The sequence below is a fragment of the Perognathus longimembris genome, chromosome 1 (assembly GCF_023159225.1).
Source record: "Perognathus longimembris pacificus isolate PPM17 chromosome 1, ASM2315922v1, whole genome shotgun sequence".
Classification (NCBI taxonomy): Eukaryota; Metazoa; Chordata; class Mammalia; order Rodentia; family Heteromyidae; genus Perognathus; species Perognathus longimembris.
Window position 1 is genome coordinate 4,424,069 of NC_063161.1, and position 19,084 is coordinate 4,443,152.

Below are 19,084 nucleotides of genomic sequence, written 5' to 3' on the forward strand. Positions count from 1 at the left end.
TCGCAGTGGCCCAGCACTAGCTTGAGATTGAATATTAAAGTGGTCACGGGAAAGCATCAGCGGAGGAGGAGCCGGCCGCCTCCCGGACGCCGCGGGCGGGTGGCCAGGGGCGGGGACCGGCCCCGCCCCGCCCCGCCTCACTGGAGCAGCCGGCGCAGGGCTCCGCGGAGCAGCAGCAGCAGCACGGCCGGCAGCACCGCGGGCAGCACCGGCCCCCAGGCCCGGTCAGCGGGCGCCTGTGGACCAAGAGCGGGCGGAGGGGCGGCTCAGGCACCGCACTGAGGCCTGGGGCCGGGGCAGGGTGAGCCCCAGGGGGGGTTCTGGAGGAGAGCAGGGGTGTCCAATGCAGGGCAGATGGGGTGGGTTGAGGGGTGCACACAGGAGGCCCCCGCAGTCTGCCCCCCCCACCATGCAGGCAGGACTGGACACACGGGCAGCTGGCGTGGAAGAGGCAGGAAGGGGCGGGGACTTACCCAGAGGCGGGGGCAGGGGAGCCTCCAGGCCCTGATGTGCGCGCTCAGGCGGGTGACCCCGCGGAGGAAGCAGCGGAGCAGTCCCCGGACGCCCATCCGGCTGTAGGTCCGCGCCAGGCTGCAGGGCGCAGAGGGAAGGCGGGTACTGCAGATGCAGGCGCCACCCATGCTGTCACCTGACCCCTCCCCGCCGACCTGGCCCCCCACCCAGGACAGCTCCCTTCTGGCTTCTGTGTCCCTGCCTACCCGCTGGCCAGGTCTACACTCAGCCAGCCCCTCTGCGCACCCCAGCGGGCAGACCCTCACCCCACTTGTTGCCCGTGCTTGCCAGCTGGGGACAGCCCCCGGGGTGGGAATGGGGGGCTGGCGCTCCCCGGATTTTGCTGTCCAGGCCCTTTGGAGAGATGCCATCGGTGCATGAGGAGGAACCGAGGCCTCCGGCCGGCCAAGGCCAGGGCAGAGCGTGGGAGCCCCCCCCCCCCCCCGTGGAGAAGCCCGGGCAGGGCAGGGCAGGGCAGGGCAGGGGCGGTCACCTGTGCACAGCCGTCCCCGGGAGCTGGGCCAGGCGAGGCCTTCGGAGACGCCGGTCCATTTCGTCTCCAATGCACACCAGCCACAGGGCTACCCGGTTGCTGCGGGGAGGCGCAGGGGGGTCGGCCACGCCGCCCGCCCAGCCGTGGTTCCCGCAGCCCGGGGGTGGCCCACAGAGGGGTGCTGGGGTCGCGGGGGGCCAGCAGCACGCCCACCTCTTCCTCCCACCCTCTGGGGGAGCCTCCGTGTCCCCCTGTCCCTGGAGAGTCCGGAGGCCTGCCGTGGCCGCGGTGGGGTGCTCTGGGCCCCTCCATGGCTGAGGCTGGGTCTCACTTGACAGTCCTTTAGAGGGGGGCTCTGAAGCCATGTCGGGGCTCCATTCTGAGAGGACCCCTCCTGCCAAGGACCCTGCCCGGGGGCCTGAGGTGTGCCCCACACTCCAGCCCGCTTCCTGGACAGCGGCTCGTGCCCCGCAGACGGCTCCGGCGTAGCCCGCCCCGAGCTGCTCTTGGGGGGGTGGGGGGGACGGCCTAGCAGGCAGGCATTGTCGGGCCAGGGCAGGTGGGGGGGGGGGTGCTCAGGAAGGCGCTTCCCCGCCTCGTCCCTCCACAGCCAGGAACGGAGAGAACCCAGCCCCAAGCACCAATCCCCACGTGCGGGCCCTCCGTATGGACCCCAAAGCAGAGGGGACATCCAGACCCCCACCACGGGCCAGCTCGCGCCGGCCACAGCTGGTCTCTTCCAACCGGGGCTGGGGCGGGGAGCCGAGCTGCTCGCGGTCCTCCAAGGGCGGGGGGCAATGGCGCCCTGCCTGGGGGTGGCGGCATGCAGACGGGCCCCCCTCCACCCGGAGGCCTGGCCAGTGGCCCGCGGGCCCTACCTGCCCTGGAGACAGTCCACGGGGTCCCAGCCCTCGGCCCCCACGGGCTCGGGGGTGGGGAAAAGCCCCGCTGCCGGCCGCGGCCCGGGCATCTGCTGGTACAGGAGCGTCCTGACGAAGAGGCTGCCGACCGGCCTGGCCTCCGACATCGCTGCGGGAGACAGGCAGGGTGTGGCCGGACCACAGGACGAGGGCCCAAACAACACCCCCAAACAGGCATCTGGGCACGCTCAGTCCTTGGCACTGAGGGAGACTAGGAGGCCTCGGAAGCAGCCTCGGGAACCGCGGCCCTGGGCCTCCCTCCGGCCTCCGCCTCCGCCAACTGCGGCCTCCTCCCAAGACAGCCACGGGAACTCACCAGGCACCGGTGCTCACGCCTGTAACCCCAGCTACTCGGGAGGCCGGGGGCTGAGGATCAAAGTTCAAAACCAGCCCGGGGCAGGAAAGTGTGTAAGACGCGCATCTCCAATTAACCAGCAAAAAGCTAGAGCTGGAAGCGTGGCCCAGGTGGTAGAGCACCGTGCGTGTGTGCAATGGCCGCGCGTGTGCGCAATGGCCCTGCGTGTGTGCAGTGGCCGGAAATGTAAAGGCCAGGCAGGGCCTGCAGAGGGGCGGGGCGGCAGGAACACAAGCTGGGGCCCCGGGTGTGTCAGGGCCACCTCCCCAGGCGACTGTGAGCATGAGCTCCGCCCCTGGTGGTGGTGCAGGGCCGGGCAGAGGTGCTGGGGGACGGGGAGACAGAGGTGCGGGGATAGTGGGGGGGAGGCAGGGGTGTGGGGATGGGGGTGGGGGGGAGGCAGGGGTGGGGGTGGGGGGAGGCAGGGGTGCGGGGATGGGGGTGGGGGGGAGGCAGGGGTGCAGGGATGGTGGGGTGGGGGGGAGGCAGGGGTGCGGGGATGGGGGTAGGGGGGAGGCAGGGGTGCAGGGATGGTGGGGTGGGGGGAGGCAGGGGTGCGGGGATGGGGGGTGGCCCCCCACACTAAGCTTGGAGAGACATTTCGAGATGGCATTTTTCTTTCCAGAATCGGAGCAGAGGAGTAAGTGTGTGGAATTTCTCTCAACAAAGAGGTGGCCGCTGCACTTCCCCAAGAGAAAGGGGGTGCCTCCCATCTGCTCCCACCCAGGCTCGGTGCCCCGCCCCCACATAGCCCGCAGGAGCCCCGTCAACAGCCCAGTGGCCACAAAGGACCCGGGCGGGCACAGGCAGCTGCACCTGTCGGACAACACCTTCCCCTGCGGGCGGAACAACCCGGAGCCCGAGCACCCAGGAGGGAGGGGCCACCACCTGCCCGGCCTCGCACCTGCAGGCAAAGCGTTCCAAGCTACAAGGTCACAGAGACTCCCAGCTCCACAGGCCCAGCTGGGGGACACGGGGACCGCTGCTCCAGGTGCAAAACAACGGACAGGCGGGTCCCAGGGCCGCCTCGGCCCAGCCCCGGAGGAGAATGGAGGAGAATGGAGCTCGGGGGCGGGGGGTGAGAGCCGGGGGTGACCCCATCTCATGTGTGCGGCTCCCCACCTGTGTGACCTGCTGTAGGGCCCTCCCGCCTCCTACCCAACCGCAGGTCCTTCTCAGGCCACACTCAGACACGCCAGCTTCCGCCAACCCTGATGGATGTGCCAGGCCTCTGGGCCTTTGCACGCGCAGTGTGCACCGTCCAGCCAGCCACTCAGCAGACCTGCTCATCCCCACCACCCCCTAAAGAGCTTAGCCCAGTTGGGCATCAGTGGCTGTAATCCTAGGTACTCAGGAGGCTGAGGTCTGAGGATTGCAGTTCAAAGCCAGCCCTGGCAGAAAAGTCTGGGAGACTCTAATCTCCAACGAACCAGTAATAAGCTAGAGGTTCAGCCAGAGCACTGGCCTTGAGTGAACCCTGAGTTTGCACGAGAGAGAGACGGGGGAGGGAGAGAGAGAGCGCTAGCTGATAGCTTTCAGAGAAGGAAGGCCCTGTCCTCATACCCATGCATGCCGGCTCTCTAGGTGCTCGGAGGCTGAGATCTGGACCAGCGAGGCAGAAAAGTTCCCTAAACTCCATCTCCATAAACCAATCAGCCCAAAGTAGAGCTGCAGGCGAGGGGAAGGGGATTTGCAGAGAGGAAGAGTAGGGGTCAGTTCTGCCACAAATGCTTCCAGAGTCTTGGAATTCCACGCACACACACGTGACTGGCAACAGCAACCCAAAAGTACTTGTTAATGGCTTAAATTTGCCGGCACTTAGAGATGCTCGTTTTAAAGGCTTGACTTAGGAATCCCAAAGCACACAAGCCTTCCTTCCCTTTCCACCATCACCAGCCTTGGAAGTCCAGCCGCCCCGTGAGGGACCTGCTGATGTCCCAACAGCTTATCTGGGGACTGACAGGGGTCGCTGCCCACAGAGAATTAACTAGAAGAAAGGAAGGAAGAGAGGGAGGGCGGAGGAAAATGCTCTCCTTAAAAAAAAAAAAAGTGTAAATTCATGTATCTGTGGCAGTCTGGAAAGGCCCCTTGCAGGCCCCCAGTCCTGCCTGCCTGCTCCTTCTTGTGCCCTGGGGCCTGGGCACAGGCAGAGCGTCCCCCCCCTCAGGGGCCAGGGAGCCCCACGAAAAATACTCTGACCTAGCAGTGTCCCTTGATACAGGCAAAAAGAAAATCAGGCCAGGCACCGGCGCCTCATGACTATAATCCTAGCTACTCAGGAGGCTGAGATCTGAGAATCGCAGTTCAAAGCCAGCCCAGGCAGGAAGGTCTGTGAGACTCTCATCTCCAATGAACCACCAGAAAACTGGGAAGTGGCGCTGTGGCTCAAGTGGTAGGGTGGCAGCCTTGAGCCGAAGAGCTCAGGGACAGCACCCAGGCCCAGAGTTCAAGCCCCAGGACCGGCCAAAAAAGAAAGAAAGAAACAAAGAAAATCAGGAAGATAAACTTTAACCAAAAAGTGGCCTGCCATGCGAATCACTTTGAAGAGAATTCAATAGCTGGGGCAGGAAAGGGGGCACGGGAAGCCCAAGATGGATGGGCGGTATGTTGAAACTGAGCCCCTCCCCTCCTGTGTGAAAACCAACAGTAATCACAAAAGGTGGGGTGCATTCGGCCCCAGTTAGCAGAAGAAATAGGTTTGGTGCCAGGCCCCGCCTGTCAGTCACCGTGCTCCCCACTGGCAGCTCCCCTTTGCTCCACACATCTAGCACCCCCACACACACTCAAACGTGGGTACAAAGCGGTCTCATGGGAAGCAGGGCCTCGGCCTCTCGTTGCATTTCCCTGACTGAGCACCTTGGTTTGGGGGGGAGGGGGGTCTCCCTAGGGCACCCAGCTCCCTTTCCCCTCAAATCCACATGGAGACCACACCCACAATTCGTGTCATCATGGGGGGGGGGGGAATGGAGGGGGGGAAAGGAAGAGCAGGGCCCTCCTTCCACGCGTGACACCTCCTGGGGCTGCAGCTCAGGCGCCATGCCGGCCAGTCCCCGTGGTTCCTGCCTGGAATCCTGCCTGCGAGGAGGCGGGGGGGGGGGGGGCAGGGGGTCCACACAGGTGGAGGCGGGAAAATCCCGAGACTCTTCCCTCTCAGTAGCCAGCAACAAGCCAAGGTGCAAGTAGGAGAGTGTAGTGGTACAGCGCTTGCGGGGGGGGGGGGGGGTGCCAGCCCCAGGGCCCCTCCCCGGGGCTGACTCCTTGGCAGTGTGACCTGCATCAGACTGGGGCTTCTCCCTTCTCCAGAAAAGCAGGTTTGCCGGGCAGGTCAGGCAGTGCCGGCGGGTGTTTTGTGTTGTCACATCCTAATATTGACACTAGGCAAATCAGCTGCCCTCTCCGTGCCCACCAGTGGCCGGGCCGCCTCGGTCGCTTCCTGCCCAGCCCCCCGAGGCCAGGGAGGCTTCTCCCAGCCCCCCCCCCGCCCCCAGCAGGATGACGGGAGGGAGGGGCAGGGAGCAGCAGCCCGTGTCCAGTCCTGTCCACTGCTGGCTTCCTGGTGGCCCTCAGCACTTCCTCCAAACTGCTTGGATTGTTCTGGGCAGAGAGGAAAAAACACAGAGACTCTTGCGGGATCGCCAAGAAGTCTGCTATGGGCAAAGCAAGAAACCATTGATGGGGACGGGGGGAGGGGGGGTGCGAGGGGGGGGCTCCTCTACCATTCCCGTCTCTGGTTTGTTTGTGGCTCAGTGAATACCGCTCATTTCCCTGTGCCACCTCCTAAGCAGCTAGACGGGATAATCAGCAAGGGGCCACTCCTGCCCCCTTCCTTTATCTTTTTCTTTTTTTGGTGTCGATCCTGGGTCTTTGAACTCAGAACCTAGGCACTGTTCCTGAACCTTCTTGTTCAAAAAAACTGCTCCACACCACAGCTCCACTTCTACCTTTTTTGGTGGTTAAATGAAGAAAAATGTCTCATGGACTTTCCTGCTCTGGCTGGCTTTGAACCACGATCTTCAGGCCTCAGCCTCCGGAGTGGCCAGGATTACAGGTGCGGGCCCGGCTTCTACCCGCTTTCTCAATCGTTATTTCAGGTGTCCAGGCACCGAAGGTCTGCCATTTGTTGTTCCTTTCCTCAAAGACCAGGCAGATTTGTGTAAGTCAGGACACAAGTGTGTGGCACAGCCGGTGCTTTGAAGTCTCTAAAACCAGGGCTGAGTGCGGGGGATGGGTCACCAATGTGCTACCCCGGGTGGGGGTAGTCAGGCCCCTCGGGAGAGGCAGCGACTCAGCAGACACCACATTCTACACCTCGCAGGAGTCTTAATGCTTGGAGAAACGACTCTGCCGAGACTGCCCTTACCAATAGGAGCCCAGCTATGGCTGGAATACAGCTCAATGGGGAGGGCGGTGCCAACCCTACCCAACACCCGCAGCCTCTGGCGAGTTGCGTGTGTTAAGTCAAAAGCAAGCAAACCCAAGCCAGAGGCAGTGGCACGCCTGTAGCCCCAGCACCGAGGAGGCTGAGGGGGGATGGAGCGGTCCAGGCCAGCCCACTCTGTCACACCTTGTCAAAAGACCCTAAAATTGGCCCACGCCTATAATCCTAGCTACTCAGGAGGCTGAGATCTGAGGACTGGGGTTCAATGCCAGCCTAGGCAGAAAAGTCCATGAGACTCTTATCTTCAGTTAGGCACGCTGTGGTCCAAGTGGTAGAGTGCTAGCCCTGGGTAAAAAAGCTAAGAGTCAGCACCCAGGTCCTGTGTTCAAGTACCAGTACTAACACGTGCGCGTGCGCGCGCATACACACTCAAGAACATTGGGATGGGTGACAGAGTATCTACTGGGCCAGCACAAAGTCCTGAATTCAAACCCCAGTACCACCAAGAACGCTGGCAAAGCTAGAGCGAAGCTACAGAGAGTCAGAATCAGCTCTGTGATGCTGGGGTTCAGAAGATGAAGGTGGGGTGTGCACAGGGCTGCACATATTTGCATGAAGGGCACAGGTGACGGTTAGAGGCGGGCCTTTGTGAGGACTGGGATTATACAAGGGGATGTATCAGAGTGGGAGCTCCAAGACTGACACATGGTGGCTTCATCAGGAGAGTCCAGTTCAGATCAGACCAGACGGGAGACACAGACAGACATCCTATGTGTCTTGCCACAGGGGCACCAGTGATGGCCTTCTTGCTGCCCTCTCCAGAGCTCTGAGCCCATATTCACCCCTCCTCTTAGTAACGTTGGCCCCATCGGGTATTGTGTTATTAACAACTAAAAATGAACCAAGGCCCCCGGCTTAGGCAAGAGGACTGCTGAGTTTAAGGCTGGCCTGGGCTCCACAGCCAGACCTGCCCCAGAAAAAAAAGAAAAGAAAGCAGACAGGCCCAGTGGAAGTCCCCGATCCTGGAATCCCGGGAGGAGCCAGGCGCGCACCTCCCGGCCAGGAGCTCGGTGATCCAGGCCTGGAGACTGTTTTCTAAGTCCCCACTGTGGCCAGGCACCCCCTCCTGAGCACCCACTCCAAAGGCACGCCCACATGAAGCCCACACTAACAAGGGGAAGCCACAGTGCCACCCAGGGGCCCGGGGCCCAGGGACCCATTTCACGGAACCAAGCGGTAGAGTGGGGTACGCGGCTGGAAAGTGGCTGCCCGGAGGGGCCGGCGTGGCCTCCAATAATGATGGGAACCCAAGCTTCCCGGTGCCCCTGGGGGCCTGGGCCTCAGTTTCTCCACCTGACAGGAGCAGGCCTGCCTGGTGGGAACAAAGTTACCCCCGCGGCCCCTGCTCCGAGAAGGGGCGGCTCGTCCGGTCCCGGGGCCGGCCGCGGGTCCGGTCGGGAGTCCCCGCCGCCGCCCCTCGGCGCGAGCCCCCCGCCATCCACACCTCCGGGGGCCCCCGGCGTGCCGGGCGGGGCGCGTGGCACCGGCTCCGGCTCCCCGCAGGTGCCCGGGGTCCCCGAGGGGCCGGGGCCGGGTGCCATCATCTTCCCTGCGGCCGCGGGCGCTGCGGGGTCGCGGATCCGGATCCGAGCCGGGTCGGGGCGCGCAGGGAGCCCGGAGCTTGGGGCTGGCGACCGACCGGGAGGGGCCGGGCCAGGGGGCGCGCCAGCGACGCGCGGGGGCCTAGGGGGGCTTGGAGACCGGTCCCCAACTTTCCCCAACCCCGCCCCCCCACCTCCCCCGACGCTCGGCCGGGACCGCGCCGGGCGCCCGCTTACCTGCAGGCTGCGCCGGGCGGGCCGAGTGGGGCGACGGCGGGCGCGGTGGCCGGGGACGGCGGGGGGCGGGTCCTGGCGGGGGGCCGGGACCTGATTGGCGCGTCCACCGTCCGGCCCCGCCCCCGGCCCCGCCCCCGCCCCGCCCCGCTCAGGGGCCCGGGGTCCGGGCCGTGCGCCCTGCCCAGGCCCGAGGTGTGGGGGGGGGGGGGGCGCCCGCGCCCTGGAGCCTGGGGGCCCGCCCGCCCCTCAGGGCGAGGACCCACCGAAATCTAGAACTCCTGGCACCGTGCGGGGGGGGGGGGGGAAGAAACATAACGCAGTGGCCACCGTCCCCCAGAGTACAACAGTAAAACTGGTTTGGGGGGGTCTCCCCCCACATTTTGCTCTCTCCTTTGCACACTTTACCTGCTCAGCCCTCCCACCTCCGCAGGAAGGGGGCCACAGCCTGCCCTGTGGAGATGGGAGGACCAGGAAGGTGAAGCGTGGTAAACTCAGGGCAGAATGGAGTCCCAGGTCCCCCCAGGCTCGGTCTCTCGGGCCGGGCGGGGGCTGCCACGAAGCACATTGGGCCTGTGAGGGAGGCTCAGGGAAGGGGAGCCGTGAGCCCCTGTCTCCATGGCCAGGAAGGCCTGCTGTCTACAGAGCCTTTTGGTGGGCTTTCAACAAGCAGCAACAGAACAGACACAGGAAGGAGGCCAGCGTGGGGGTAGAGGGGGGACTGAAGGGAAGGGGTGGGGAAAAACATTTACCTGGGAGGAGTCCCAGATGATCAAATAGAAAAGGAGGAAAATGGAGGCCACGAGTGGTGAGACATGCCTGCAGTCCCAGCTTTCTGCAGAGGAGGCTGAAGCAGAAGAATCACTTGCACCCAGTGGTTCATGCCAGCTGGGACAATATGGGAGACTCAGGAAGAAAGGAGGGGAGGGAAAGAGGAAGGAAGGGGGGGGAACCACAGTTGAGTAAACACTGGTCTTCAGATTGACACTCCCCCCCAAAAAAAAGTTAGATGATAATAATACACAGTAATAGTGGTGGTGGTCACCATGTGTCCCCCAAACTCAGAGTTCAGCACTTTCCCTTCCATGACACCCCAGAAGCCTTCCAAGGGATGCCCCATGGAGCTGCAGTGCTCAGACACCCCAGCCCTCGCAAGGGTGTACATGCAGCCAAGAGACCACTCTACGGTTGAGGAACCAGAGGCTCTGAAAGGGAGGCCCCTCCCCAGAGGCCACCCAGCCTGCCCTGCAGTGACCTCTCCATCCCCCCTCCCTTCACCCACCTCCAGCCCCCCGTGACCGGCCCTCTGTTGAGACCTGCTGGGCTGTCCCGTGGATCTTGGCCTCGTGTGGCCACAGCCCCTGGGGTCATCTCCTTTCTTCCTGGGGTCAGCTCCAGGGGCCTCCACGTCTTCAAAGCCCAGCCGAGCCCTCCCTGCTTTGGTCAGGACCATTTCTGTTTCTACTGGAGGATTTTTTTCTTCTAATGTACCAGTGCTGGAGCTTAAACTCAAGGCATGAGCACTCTCTCTTCGCATTTCGGCTCAACAATAGCATTCTACCTACCACTCGAGCCACAGCTCCACATCTGGCTTTTTGGTCATTAATTGGTGGTAAGAGTCTCATGAGCTTTCCTGCCCAGGAGGGCTTTGAACTGCCATCCTCAGATCTCAGGCTCCTAAGTAGCTAGGATTGTAGGTATGAGCCGCTGGGGCCTGGCTCAGCTGGCCCTCTGTGACAGTCCCAGGCTCTCAGCCTTCTTCTCTCCATCTCAGCCTTTCCAGAAGCTTCTAGTATCTCTGAGAGGCCTAGACGCTCATCAGCGTCTGGGACTATGGGAGCCACACAGCCCTACCCTGCCCCTGCCAGGCAGCCTGGTCTGCACTTGAAGCCCAGTGCCCAGCAGTCTGTGTGAATCTCAAAGCCAGGCAGACTTTTATTGTGCCAGTACTGGGACTTGAACTCAGATCCTCACACTCTTGCTCACCTTTCTTGCTCTCAACTGAAGTTCTACCACTTGAGCCACACCTCCAGTTCTAGGTAAACCTTACTTAGGACTGTGGAGGTAAGAAAACTGGGGCTGGGTTGGGCACTGCTGGCGCAGCTAGAACCTTGCTGCTCAGGAGGCTGAGATCTAAGAATCAAGAGTCAAAGTCAGGCCAAGCAGACAAATCCATGAGACTCTTTTTTTTTTTTTTTTTTTTGGCCAGTCCTGGGCCTTGGACTCTGGGCCTGAGCACTGTCCCTGGCTTCTTCTTGCTCAAGGCTAGCACTCTGCCACTTGAGCCACAGCACCACTTCTGGCCGTTTTCTGTATATGTGGTGCTGGGGAATCGAACCCAGGGCCTCATGTATACGAGGCAAGCACTCTTGCCACTAGGCCATATCCCCAGCCCCCCATGAGACTCTTATTTCCAGTTAACCACCCAAAAGCCGGAAGTGGAGGCATGGCTCAAGTGGGAGAGCGCTAGCTGTGAGCAAAAAGGCGCAGCGAGAGCGAGAGCTCACGAGGGCATTTTTTTCTGGAGGTGAGATGAATTGTGGTTCAGGGGTACACACGTATGTAAACATGCACTGGCCTGAAAACATAAAGATCTGTGCACTGTGGGGGACATAAATTAAAACTCAATACTAACACATAAAACCAAATGAAACACAACGGAGGAGTCTTGAAATAGCCAAGACAGGATTTGAAGCAAGGTGCAGATTTATTGCTCCCAGTGGGGCCTTGTCAGTTCCTGGTGATTGAGGAGGGGTCCCCGGCGGCAGCTGTATCATAATTGAAAACAGGCCCGACGCACGGCAGGGCAGAGGCCCAGCAATTCAATACAGACGCGCGTCCGGCCAGAAGTAACGGGCTGGAGCGACTGGGATACCCTAATCAGGCGGCTGTCAGGAGAACGGAGAGCAGGCCTCGGGCGCCACACAATTCCAGGAATCCCGGCTGATGCTCTCGGCCGCTGCGGCATCCCAGAGGCCTTGGGCGGCAGGCGCTGGGCGGCCCCTGCCAGGAGCACACTCCAGGCCCAGGTCATGGCTTCAATCAGGTCTGGCGGGAGGCAGCAGGCCCGCGGGGTGGGGGGCAGGAAGGAGCCCTAGTCCTGGGGACTGTCTTCCCGTGTCCATAAATAACAGCGCTTTGACAGCTCAACTTATCGGGCGGATAACAAATTCTCCCAGAACAATAGCGAAGGGGCTCAGGTGGCTCAGAGTTAGCTCTCTGGCTGGTGCTCCAGGATGGAGGCCAGGCTGTTCACACTCCACTGGTGGGAAGGGCCCCTTGGCCCTCACAAGGCCGGGCTCGTGTCCAGATTTGCTTTGTTGCACCTGCCACAATGGATGCTCTCCAGAGACCCTACTACAAAGGGTGAATTACCTTTCCACCCCCCCCCCAACCTTATTATGACTGAGGCTCTGCTGTTCCTATGTGTCAGGGGAGGAAACTGAGGTCAGGCGGGAAAGAGGCCCCTTAGGAGACCCCATGGGCCTGAGGCAGGGTCCAAGTCTTCACCTCAGACCTAGGGGCCTCCTGGCCTTGGATTTCACAACCCCCTTTTCCTGCTTCCTTCAACAACAAAGCAGATGAGGGAAACTGCAGAATTTTTCATTGAAGGGGAATAATTAATTTTTTCCAATGTTCTGCGGATAAGTCTTTGCTTCCCCCCGCCCCCAAGGAAGTTTATATGTCCCTGGGAATCATGAAGGGCAAATAAGCTTCGCAGTGATTCGGCCTGAATTTATCTACATCCCGAGCCTCTGATGAGGCAGGAATGCAAGGCTGGCAGAATCGCACTTGGTGTCCGCACCAGGGACTAGCTTATCGCATCCGAAAGGTGCTTGCTCTTTGTTGCTGGTGTTTCCCTTAAGGGGCTGCTTAGCCAGGTGCCAGGGGCTCACACCTGTAACCCTAGCTATTCAAGAAGCTGAGATCTGAGGATGGTGGTTCCAAGCCAGCCCAGGCAGGAAAATGCGTGAGACACTTATCTCCAATTAATCACCGAAAAGCCAGAAGAGGAGCTGTGGCTCAAGTGGCAGAGTGACAGCTTTGAAAAGATACCAGCAGCCCTGCAAATGGCTAATTTTATTTCTGTTTCTGCTCCCTGGTGAAGGGCATACGACAAGCCCATCTCATAGACGAGCTAGCTGATCTCAGAGAAGTCCTCCTTCCTGCCTGGCCCGATGTGAACTCAGCCGTGACCGCCTCCCAACTTCTCAGGAAGCTGAGGCATAAGGGTTCATGGTTCGAAGCTATCCCAGGCAGACAAATCCAGGACTCTTATCGCCAATTAACCAACAAAACTCTGAAAGTAGAGGTGTAGCTTAAGTAGTAGAGCACCGGCCATAATTGGAAAAGGCTGAGCAAGAGTGAGGCTCTGAGCTCCAGACCCAGGACCAGCACGTGTATGCGCATGCGTGCGCATGCACGCACGCATGCACACACACACACGTCTGTATGTCTGGTCCTGTTTTGAGGCTGAACGGGAGCTCGAGGGAAGGAAAGAAATGCAGCCTTAGCCTACTGGGACTCAGTGCCATCAGTGCCACCAACCAGGCTGCCAAACTGCTTATGGGGCCTGGGCAGGGTGCGTGCCGCCTGGAGTGGCTGGGGACCTGGGCTGCCATGAGCCCCGCGCCTCCACTGGCCCGGGATGGTGCGTGGGCCTCAGAGGGTTGCTGTGGGGTCACGGGGTGGGGGTGGGGGTCCTCTGTGAACGCTCCGCTTTCATCTCCCCACCTTCGGAGAGGCAGAGCCCTGCTGGCAGAGGCTCAGGTGTGTGTGCAGGAGGGGTGGGGGCTTGTGGGAGGCTGGAGGGAGGCCAAGGCCCCAGCAGGCAAGGTGCAGCACGGAGGGGGGTGTTCTCCTATCTATCTTTCTGCTTGGCAGCCCCCAAAGCCGCTGAGACCCATGGGCCTGGAGGACCAAGCTCCAGCCTGGCAAGGAGTATCTGGGACTCCTTCCAGGGGGGCTTGCTACAGGGGAGGGACTTGAGGGGAGCTGCTTTCCTCCTTTAGGCTCCTCTGGCCGGCCCATCTGGGTCTCTGAGATGAGCATCTCTGGACTGGGACATGACAAGCAGAAAAGTGACTGCCTCCCCTCTACAGAGAGCCTCCCTTACCTGCGTCTCGCCTCCACTCCCCACGAGGCACCGCGGCCCACCCAGAGCCCCAGGCCTCTTCCACCCACCACTCACAGCCCCCAGGTCTCCACGCAGCACGGAAGGAAGGGCATCCAGCGCATAGGCTTTGTCCGGGGGTCAGAGTTTGTGGAACTCTGTGATGAGCCAGCAGGGCCAGGCTCGGTACCCCATCCTTGGTCCAAGATTAAGATGGTAGAAGTCAGGACCTCAGAGGAACTTCCCCAGACCTTATAGCAGCAGAGCGGGCCGATTAGTGCCGGTCCCACTAGATGGTGCTAAAAGCAAATGATGAGGGAGTGAGCGAGGGACCAAGAGTCTGGGAAGCAAAGTTCTGTACCAAGTATAGCACTTGACCTAGAAAGGCACCACCAGTCCCCCCTCCAGAGGGCCTTGGCGGCGCGGGTGTGAATGTTGCAGCTTTCCGAGTTCATGTCCAGGGTCTGCCACTTACGAGGTGCAGACTGCCCCATCTCTGTCTCTTTGTGCTGAGACGGCAGGTGTAGAGCGCCATGCTCAGTTGTGAGGTGTTGTTTTTGCAGTGCTGAGCGGGGCTCAAAGCCCAGGATCTTACCTGTGGTAGGGAGCACTCTACCACAGAGCCACCCCGCCACCACCCCCCCGCCCCAGCTTCTGAGGCTCTACCGCTGAGCTGCAACCCAGCCTGGGAATGGATCCCTTCTAAGCTGCCATTCCCAACTTACCTCAGTCCTCACTGACCTCGTAGGAGCGGGAAAAAACTACGAAGGAGGCTGGGAAGGTGGCTTAGCGGTAGAGAGCTCGCCAAGCATGCGTGAAGCCCGGAGCTCAATTCCGCAGTACACATACACAGAACAAGCTGGAAGTGGTGCTGTGGTGGTAGAGTGCTAGCCTTGAGCAAAGGAAGCTCAGCCACAGTGCCTGGGCCCTGAGTTCAAGCCCTAGCACTGGCAAAAAAACTTTAAAAAAAAATTAAAAAGGAATGGATCCATTTGGGGTTAAGACTAGTTCTGTTATTTAAATATCTTAACACCAAAAAATACACACTTGTCTTGAAAAGAACTTGTATTTTTCTCTGAATTTTAATTTAACAACGTAGTCCACTTTTTAAAAATCACGTTTGGCTGGGGGGTAGTGGGGTGTACCTGTAATCCCCAAGGTGGGAGATGGAGATAGAAGGGCAAGATGCACGAGATCTATCCGAAATAACTCAAGCGACAAGGGCTGAGAAGCGTGGCTCAAGTAGTAGAGTGCAGGCCTAGCCAACACAAGGCCCTGAGTTCAAACCCCAGGAACCACAGAGAAAAGTAAATGTTTTTCTTATAATGCTTAATGATTTGTTGCCCACGCTGGTTTCAAACTCCTGAGCTCAACTCATCATTCTGTGTCAGCCTCCTGGATTACAGATGTGCACCACCTCGCTCAGTTCTTATAATTGTCATTTGCATTGCTGTGGATTAAATCCACATGTAGTAGAGAACACTTTACCATTGAACTACAACTCCAGCCTGTTATTGCACAGAAAGGAAGGGAGAGGGAGGTCAAGAAGGGAAGGATAGGGGAGGGGAGGGGAGGGGAGGGGAGGGAAGGGAAGGGAAAAGAGGAAAGAAGTTAAGGAGGAAAATGAGCATGAAAACCAGATGGTAGCTCAAATAGTGCAGCCTACTTTTTTGTTTGTTTTTTGGTCAGTCATGGCACTGTCTCTGAGCTTCTTTTGCTCAAGGCTAGCACTCTACCACTTTGAGCCACAGCACCACTTCTGGTGGATAATTGGAGATAAGAGTATCACAGACTTTCCTGCCTGGGCTGGCTTTGACCCTCAATTGTCAGATCTTTGTCTCCTGAGTCCCTAAGGTTACAGGCATGAGCCACTGGTGCCTGGCTGTGCTTATTCTTTAAGATTTATCAATTTCAGGGGCTGGGAATGTTGCCTAGTGGCAAGAGTGCTTGCCTCGTATACATGAAGTCCTGGGTTCGATTCCTCAGCACCACATATATAGAAAATGGCCAGAGGGGGCGCTGTGGCTCAAGTGGCAGAATGCTAGCCTTGAGCAAAAAGAAGCCAGGGACGGTGCTCAGGCCCTGAGTTCAAGCTCCAGGACTGGCAAATATAAATATATATATATGGTTTATCAATTTTAAAAACATACTGGTGGGACTTAGAGCTTTATGCAGATGGTATGCAGGCATGGAAGTCCTGGAAAGGAGACATTTTCTCTGGCATAAATGGGAGTCAATTTATAGCTCCTATAAACTTCCTCATCAACAAATGCAATTTCAGTTTTACTGGTTTCAGAGACTGCTAATTATTCGTGGAGGACATGGCTAGCGGCAAAGTTCAGAGTAGTCCTAATTCAACGTAGCACTAGGTCAAGTCAGCCACATTATTAGCTTAGACTGAAGCTACACATGATGGGAAAGCCTTCTGGAAGCCTTAATATGCAATTCTTTTTTGTGCCAGTACTGGGGCTTGAACTCAGTGGTCTCTTAGCTTTTTTGCTCAAGTCGACTACTCTACCATAACTCCACTTCCAGCTTTTAGGTGATTAATTAGAGATAAGAGTTTCACAGCTGTTTGTACCTTCCTTTTACCAGTTTTACCAGGCGATTTTTTTTGGAGGGGGGAGTCATGGGGCTTGAACTCTGGGCCTGGGTGCTGTCCCTGATCCCTTTTTCTCAAGGTTAGTGTTCTACTACTTTGAGCCACAGCACCAATTCTGGTTGTCTGGTAGTTAATTGGAGATAAGTTTCGTGGACTTTCCTGCCCATGCTGGCTTTGAACTATGATCCTCGGATCTCAGCCTCCTGAGTAGCTAGGATTACAGGAGCAAGCTACTGGCACCTGGTTACCATACACATGGTTTTTTTTTTTTTTTTGCCAGTCCTGGGCCTTGGACTCAGGGCCTGAGTACTGTCCCTGGCTTCTTTTTGCTCAAGGCTAGCACTCTGCTACTTGAGCCACAGCGCCCCTTCTGGCCATTTTCTATATACGTGGTGCTGGGGGAATTGAACCCAGGGCTTCATGTATACAAAGGCAAGCACTCTTGCCACTAGGCCATATCCCCAGCCCACCATACACATCTTTAAGGTGTTGTCATTGTATCAACAAATTCTATGTAGGTTTTGAAAATCTGGACTAAAATTAATAGTCTGTTTGGCTGTTACAAAGAGCTGGGTGTGGGTGGCCCACACCTATAATCCTAGCTAACAGGAGGCTGAGATGACAAACGTATGAAACTCTTATTTCTAATTAACCAGCAAGCTGGAATAGAATAAGTGTGGCTCAAATGATAAGAGTGTCAGCTTGGAGCAAAACAGGCAAGCAAGAGCAAAGTTGTTAGTTCAAGCCTAAGTATGGACACTACAAGAAAACTGTTAAGGGCTGGAGATATGGCCTAGTGGCAAGAGTGCTTGCCTCGTATACATGAGGCCCTGGGTTAGATTCCCCAGCACCACATATACAGAAAACGGCCAGAAGTGGCGCTGTGGCTCAAGTGGCAGAGTGCTAGCCTTGAGCAAACAGAAGCCAGGGACAGTGCTCAGGCCCTGAGTTCAAGCCCCAGGACTGGCCAAAAAAAAAAAAGAAAACTGCTAATTAAAAATTTCAGTGTAGGGGCTGGGGATATAGCCTAGTGGCAAGAGTGCCTGCCTCGGTATACCCGAGGCCCTAGGATCGATTCCCCAGCACCACATATACAGAAAAGGGCCAGAAGCGGCGCTGTGGCTCAAGTGGCAGAGTGCTAGCCTTGAGCGGGAAGAAGCCAGGGACAGTGCTCAGGCCCTGAGTCCAAGGCCCAGGACTGGCCAAAAAAAAAAAAAAAAAAAAAAAAAAAAATTTCAGTGTAGGGCTGGGGATATGGCCTAGTGGCAAGAGCGCCTGCCTCTTATACATGAAGCCCTCGGTTCGATTCCCCAGCACCACATATACAGAAAATGGCCAGAAGTGGCGCTGCGGCTTAAGTGGCAGAGTGCTAGCCTTGAGCAAAAAGAAGCCAGGGACAGTGCTCAGGCCCTGAGTTCAAGCCCCAGGACTGGCAAAAAAAAAAAAAATTCAGTGTAGGGGCTGGGGATATGGCCTAGTGGCAAGAGTACTTGCCTCGTATACATGAAGCCCTGGGTTCGATTCCTCAGCACCACATATATAGAAAACAGCCAGAAGTGGCTCTGTGGCAGAGTGCTAGCCTTGAGCAAAAAGAAGCCAGGGACAGTGCTCAGGCTCTGAGGTCAAGCCCCAGGACTGGCAAGAAAAAAAAATTTTTTTTCAGTGTAATTATTAGTGAGCTGGATATTTAAAACAAATTTTATCTTGCTTTTCTGGAACTTGTGTTTCCTTTGTATCCCCACTTGAATTCCATTATTGTCTTGCTGAGTTGTGCAAATGTTTAATATATTGTGTGTCTTCTGTTTTGAACTGGGGTCACAGCTGTTCAGGGTGGGCTCAAGGAATCCTCTTGCCTAGCCTCCAAACTGCTAGAACTTCAGACAGATTAGGGAGGCCAGCTTTCCCTGCAGCACTGGGGGAGGAGTTACAACACCTTTCAGTACCGTTAAGCACTGTAAATGTTGCTGATGGGTGCTTGGTAAAAGCACCCACTTCGTGTGTGTGTGTGTGTGTGTGCTGGTATTGGGGCTACACCTCAAGTCTCGTGCTCTCGCTTAACTTTTTCAACTCAAGGCTGGCCCTCTACCACATGAGCCACAACTGCATTTCCAGGCTTTTGCTGGCTAGTTGCAAATGAGAGTTTCACAGACTTTACTTATTTTGCACGGGTCCTGGGGCTTGCCCTCGGCCTGGGCAGCACTCTCTCTGAGCTTTTCCCGCTCAAGGCTGGTGCTCCGCCGCTTGAGCCACACACGCAGCTCCACTTGGGCATTCTCCTGGAGAGCTGGAGGTGAGGGTATCACAGGCTTTTCTCTTCTTCCTTTAAAAAGAAAAATAATCACTTATGTATTGTCAAAGTGATGCACGGAGGGGTTACAGTTTCATACCTCAGGCCCTGGGTACATTTCTTGTACTATTCGTTATCTCCTCCCTCCTCCTCCCCCCCATGACCCCCATGACCCCTATGACCCCCATGAGTCGTTCAGTTGGTTTACATCCCCTGGTTTTGCTCCCGGGGTGGCTCGCGCCTTTCGTCCTGGCCGCTCTGGAGGCTGCGGTCTGAGGACTGCGGTTCGAGGCCAGAGGTGGAGGTGTGGGTCCCGGGGCGGAGCGCCGGGGGTGGGGGGGGAGGCGTGGAGCGGGAAGCGCCCAGGCCTGAGTGGCGCGGGCCCAGTCCCGGACGCGAGGACGGCAGTTCAGCTCTGGGTTCTCCTCCGCGACTCAAGCCCGACCCGGAAGCAATCGCGACGCCGCTCGGCGCGTCCCCGGTTGCCACGGCGCCGCCCCGGAAGTGGAGCGCGCGGGCTGGCGCGCTGTCCGTCCACCGGCTAGCGGCCTTCTTCGGCGAGCGCGAGCGCGCGGGAGAGGGGCGGAG

At 58.4% G+C, this 19,084-nt stretch overlaps 1 protein-coding gene across 1 annotated transcript; it reads right to left on the minus strand.

The window, feature by feature from the left end:
* Positions 1-137: 137 nt before the first annotated feature.
* Bik (BCL2 interacting killer) lies at positions 138-2,067 on the minus strand. Its single transcript, XM_048340188.1, has 4 exons — positions 1,885-2,067; positions 1,007-1,105; positions 474-591; positions 138-236 (listed from the first exon to the last, which is right to left on the minus strand). The coding sequence occupies exons 1-4, from the start codon at positions 2,031-2,033 to the stop codon at positions 138-140; spliced, it is 465 nt and encodes a 154-aa protein (XP_048196145.1). The 5' UTR covers positions 2,034-2,067.
* Between the last annotated feature and the right edge of the window lie 17,017 nt (positions 2,068-19,084).

Excerpts from the sequence above, each read along its gene's own strand:
- Bik (XM_048340188.1), bottom strand. The coding sequence starts at position 2,033 with ATGTCGGAGGCCAGGCCGGTCGGCAGCCTCTTCGTCAGGACGCTCCTG. Across the intron at positions 1,106-1,884 it reads GTGGACTGTCTCCAGGGCAG|CAACCGGGTAGCCCTGTGGC; the intron begins GTAGGGCCCGCG and ends GCCTCCCCGCAG. Across the intron at positions 592-1,006 it reads CCGGGGACGGCTGTGCACAG|CCTGGCGCGGACCTACAGCC; the intron begins GTGACCGCCCCT and ends TGCGCCCTGCAG.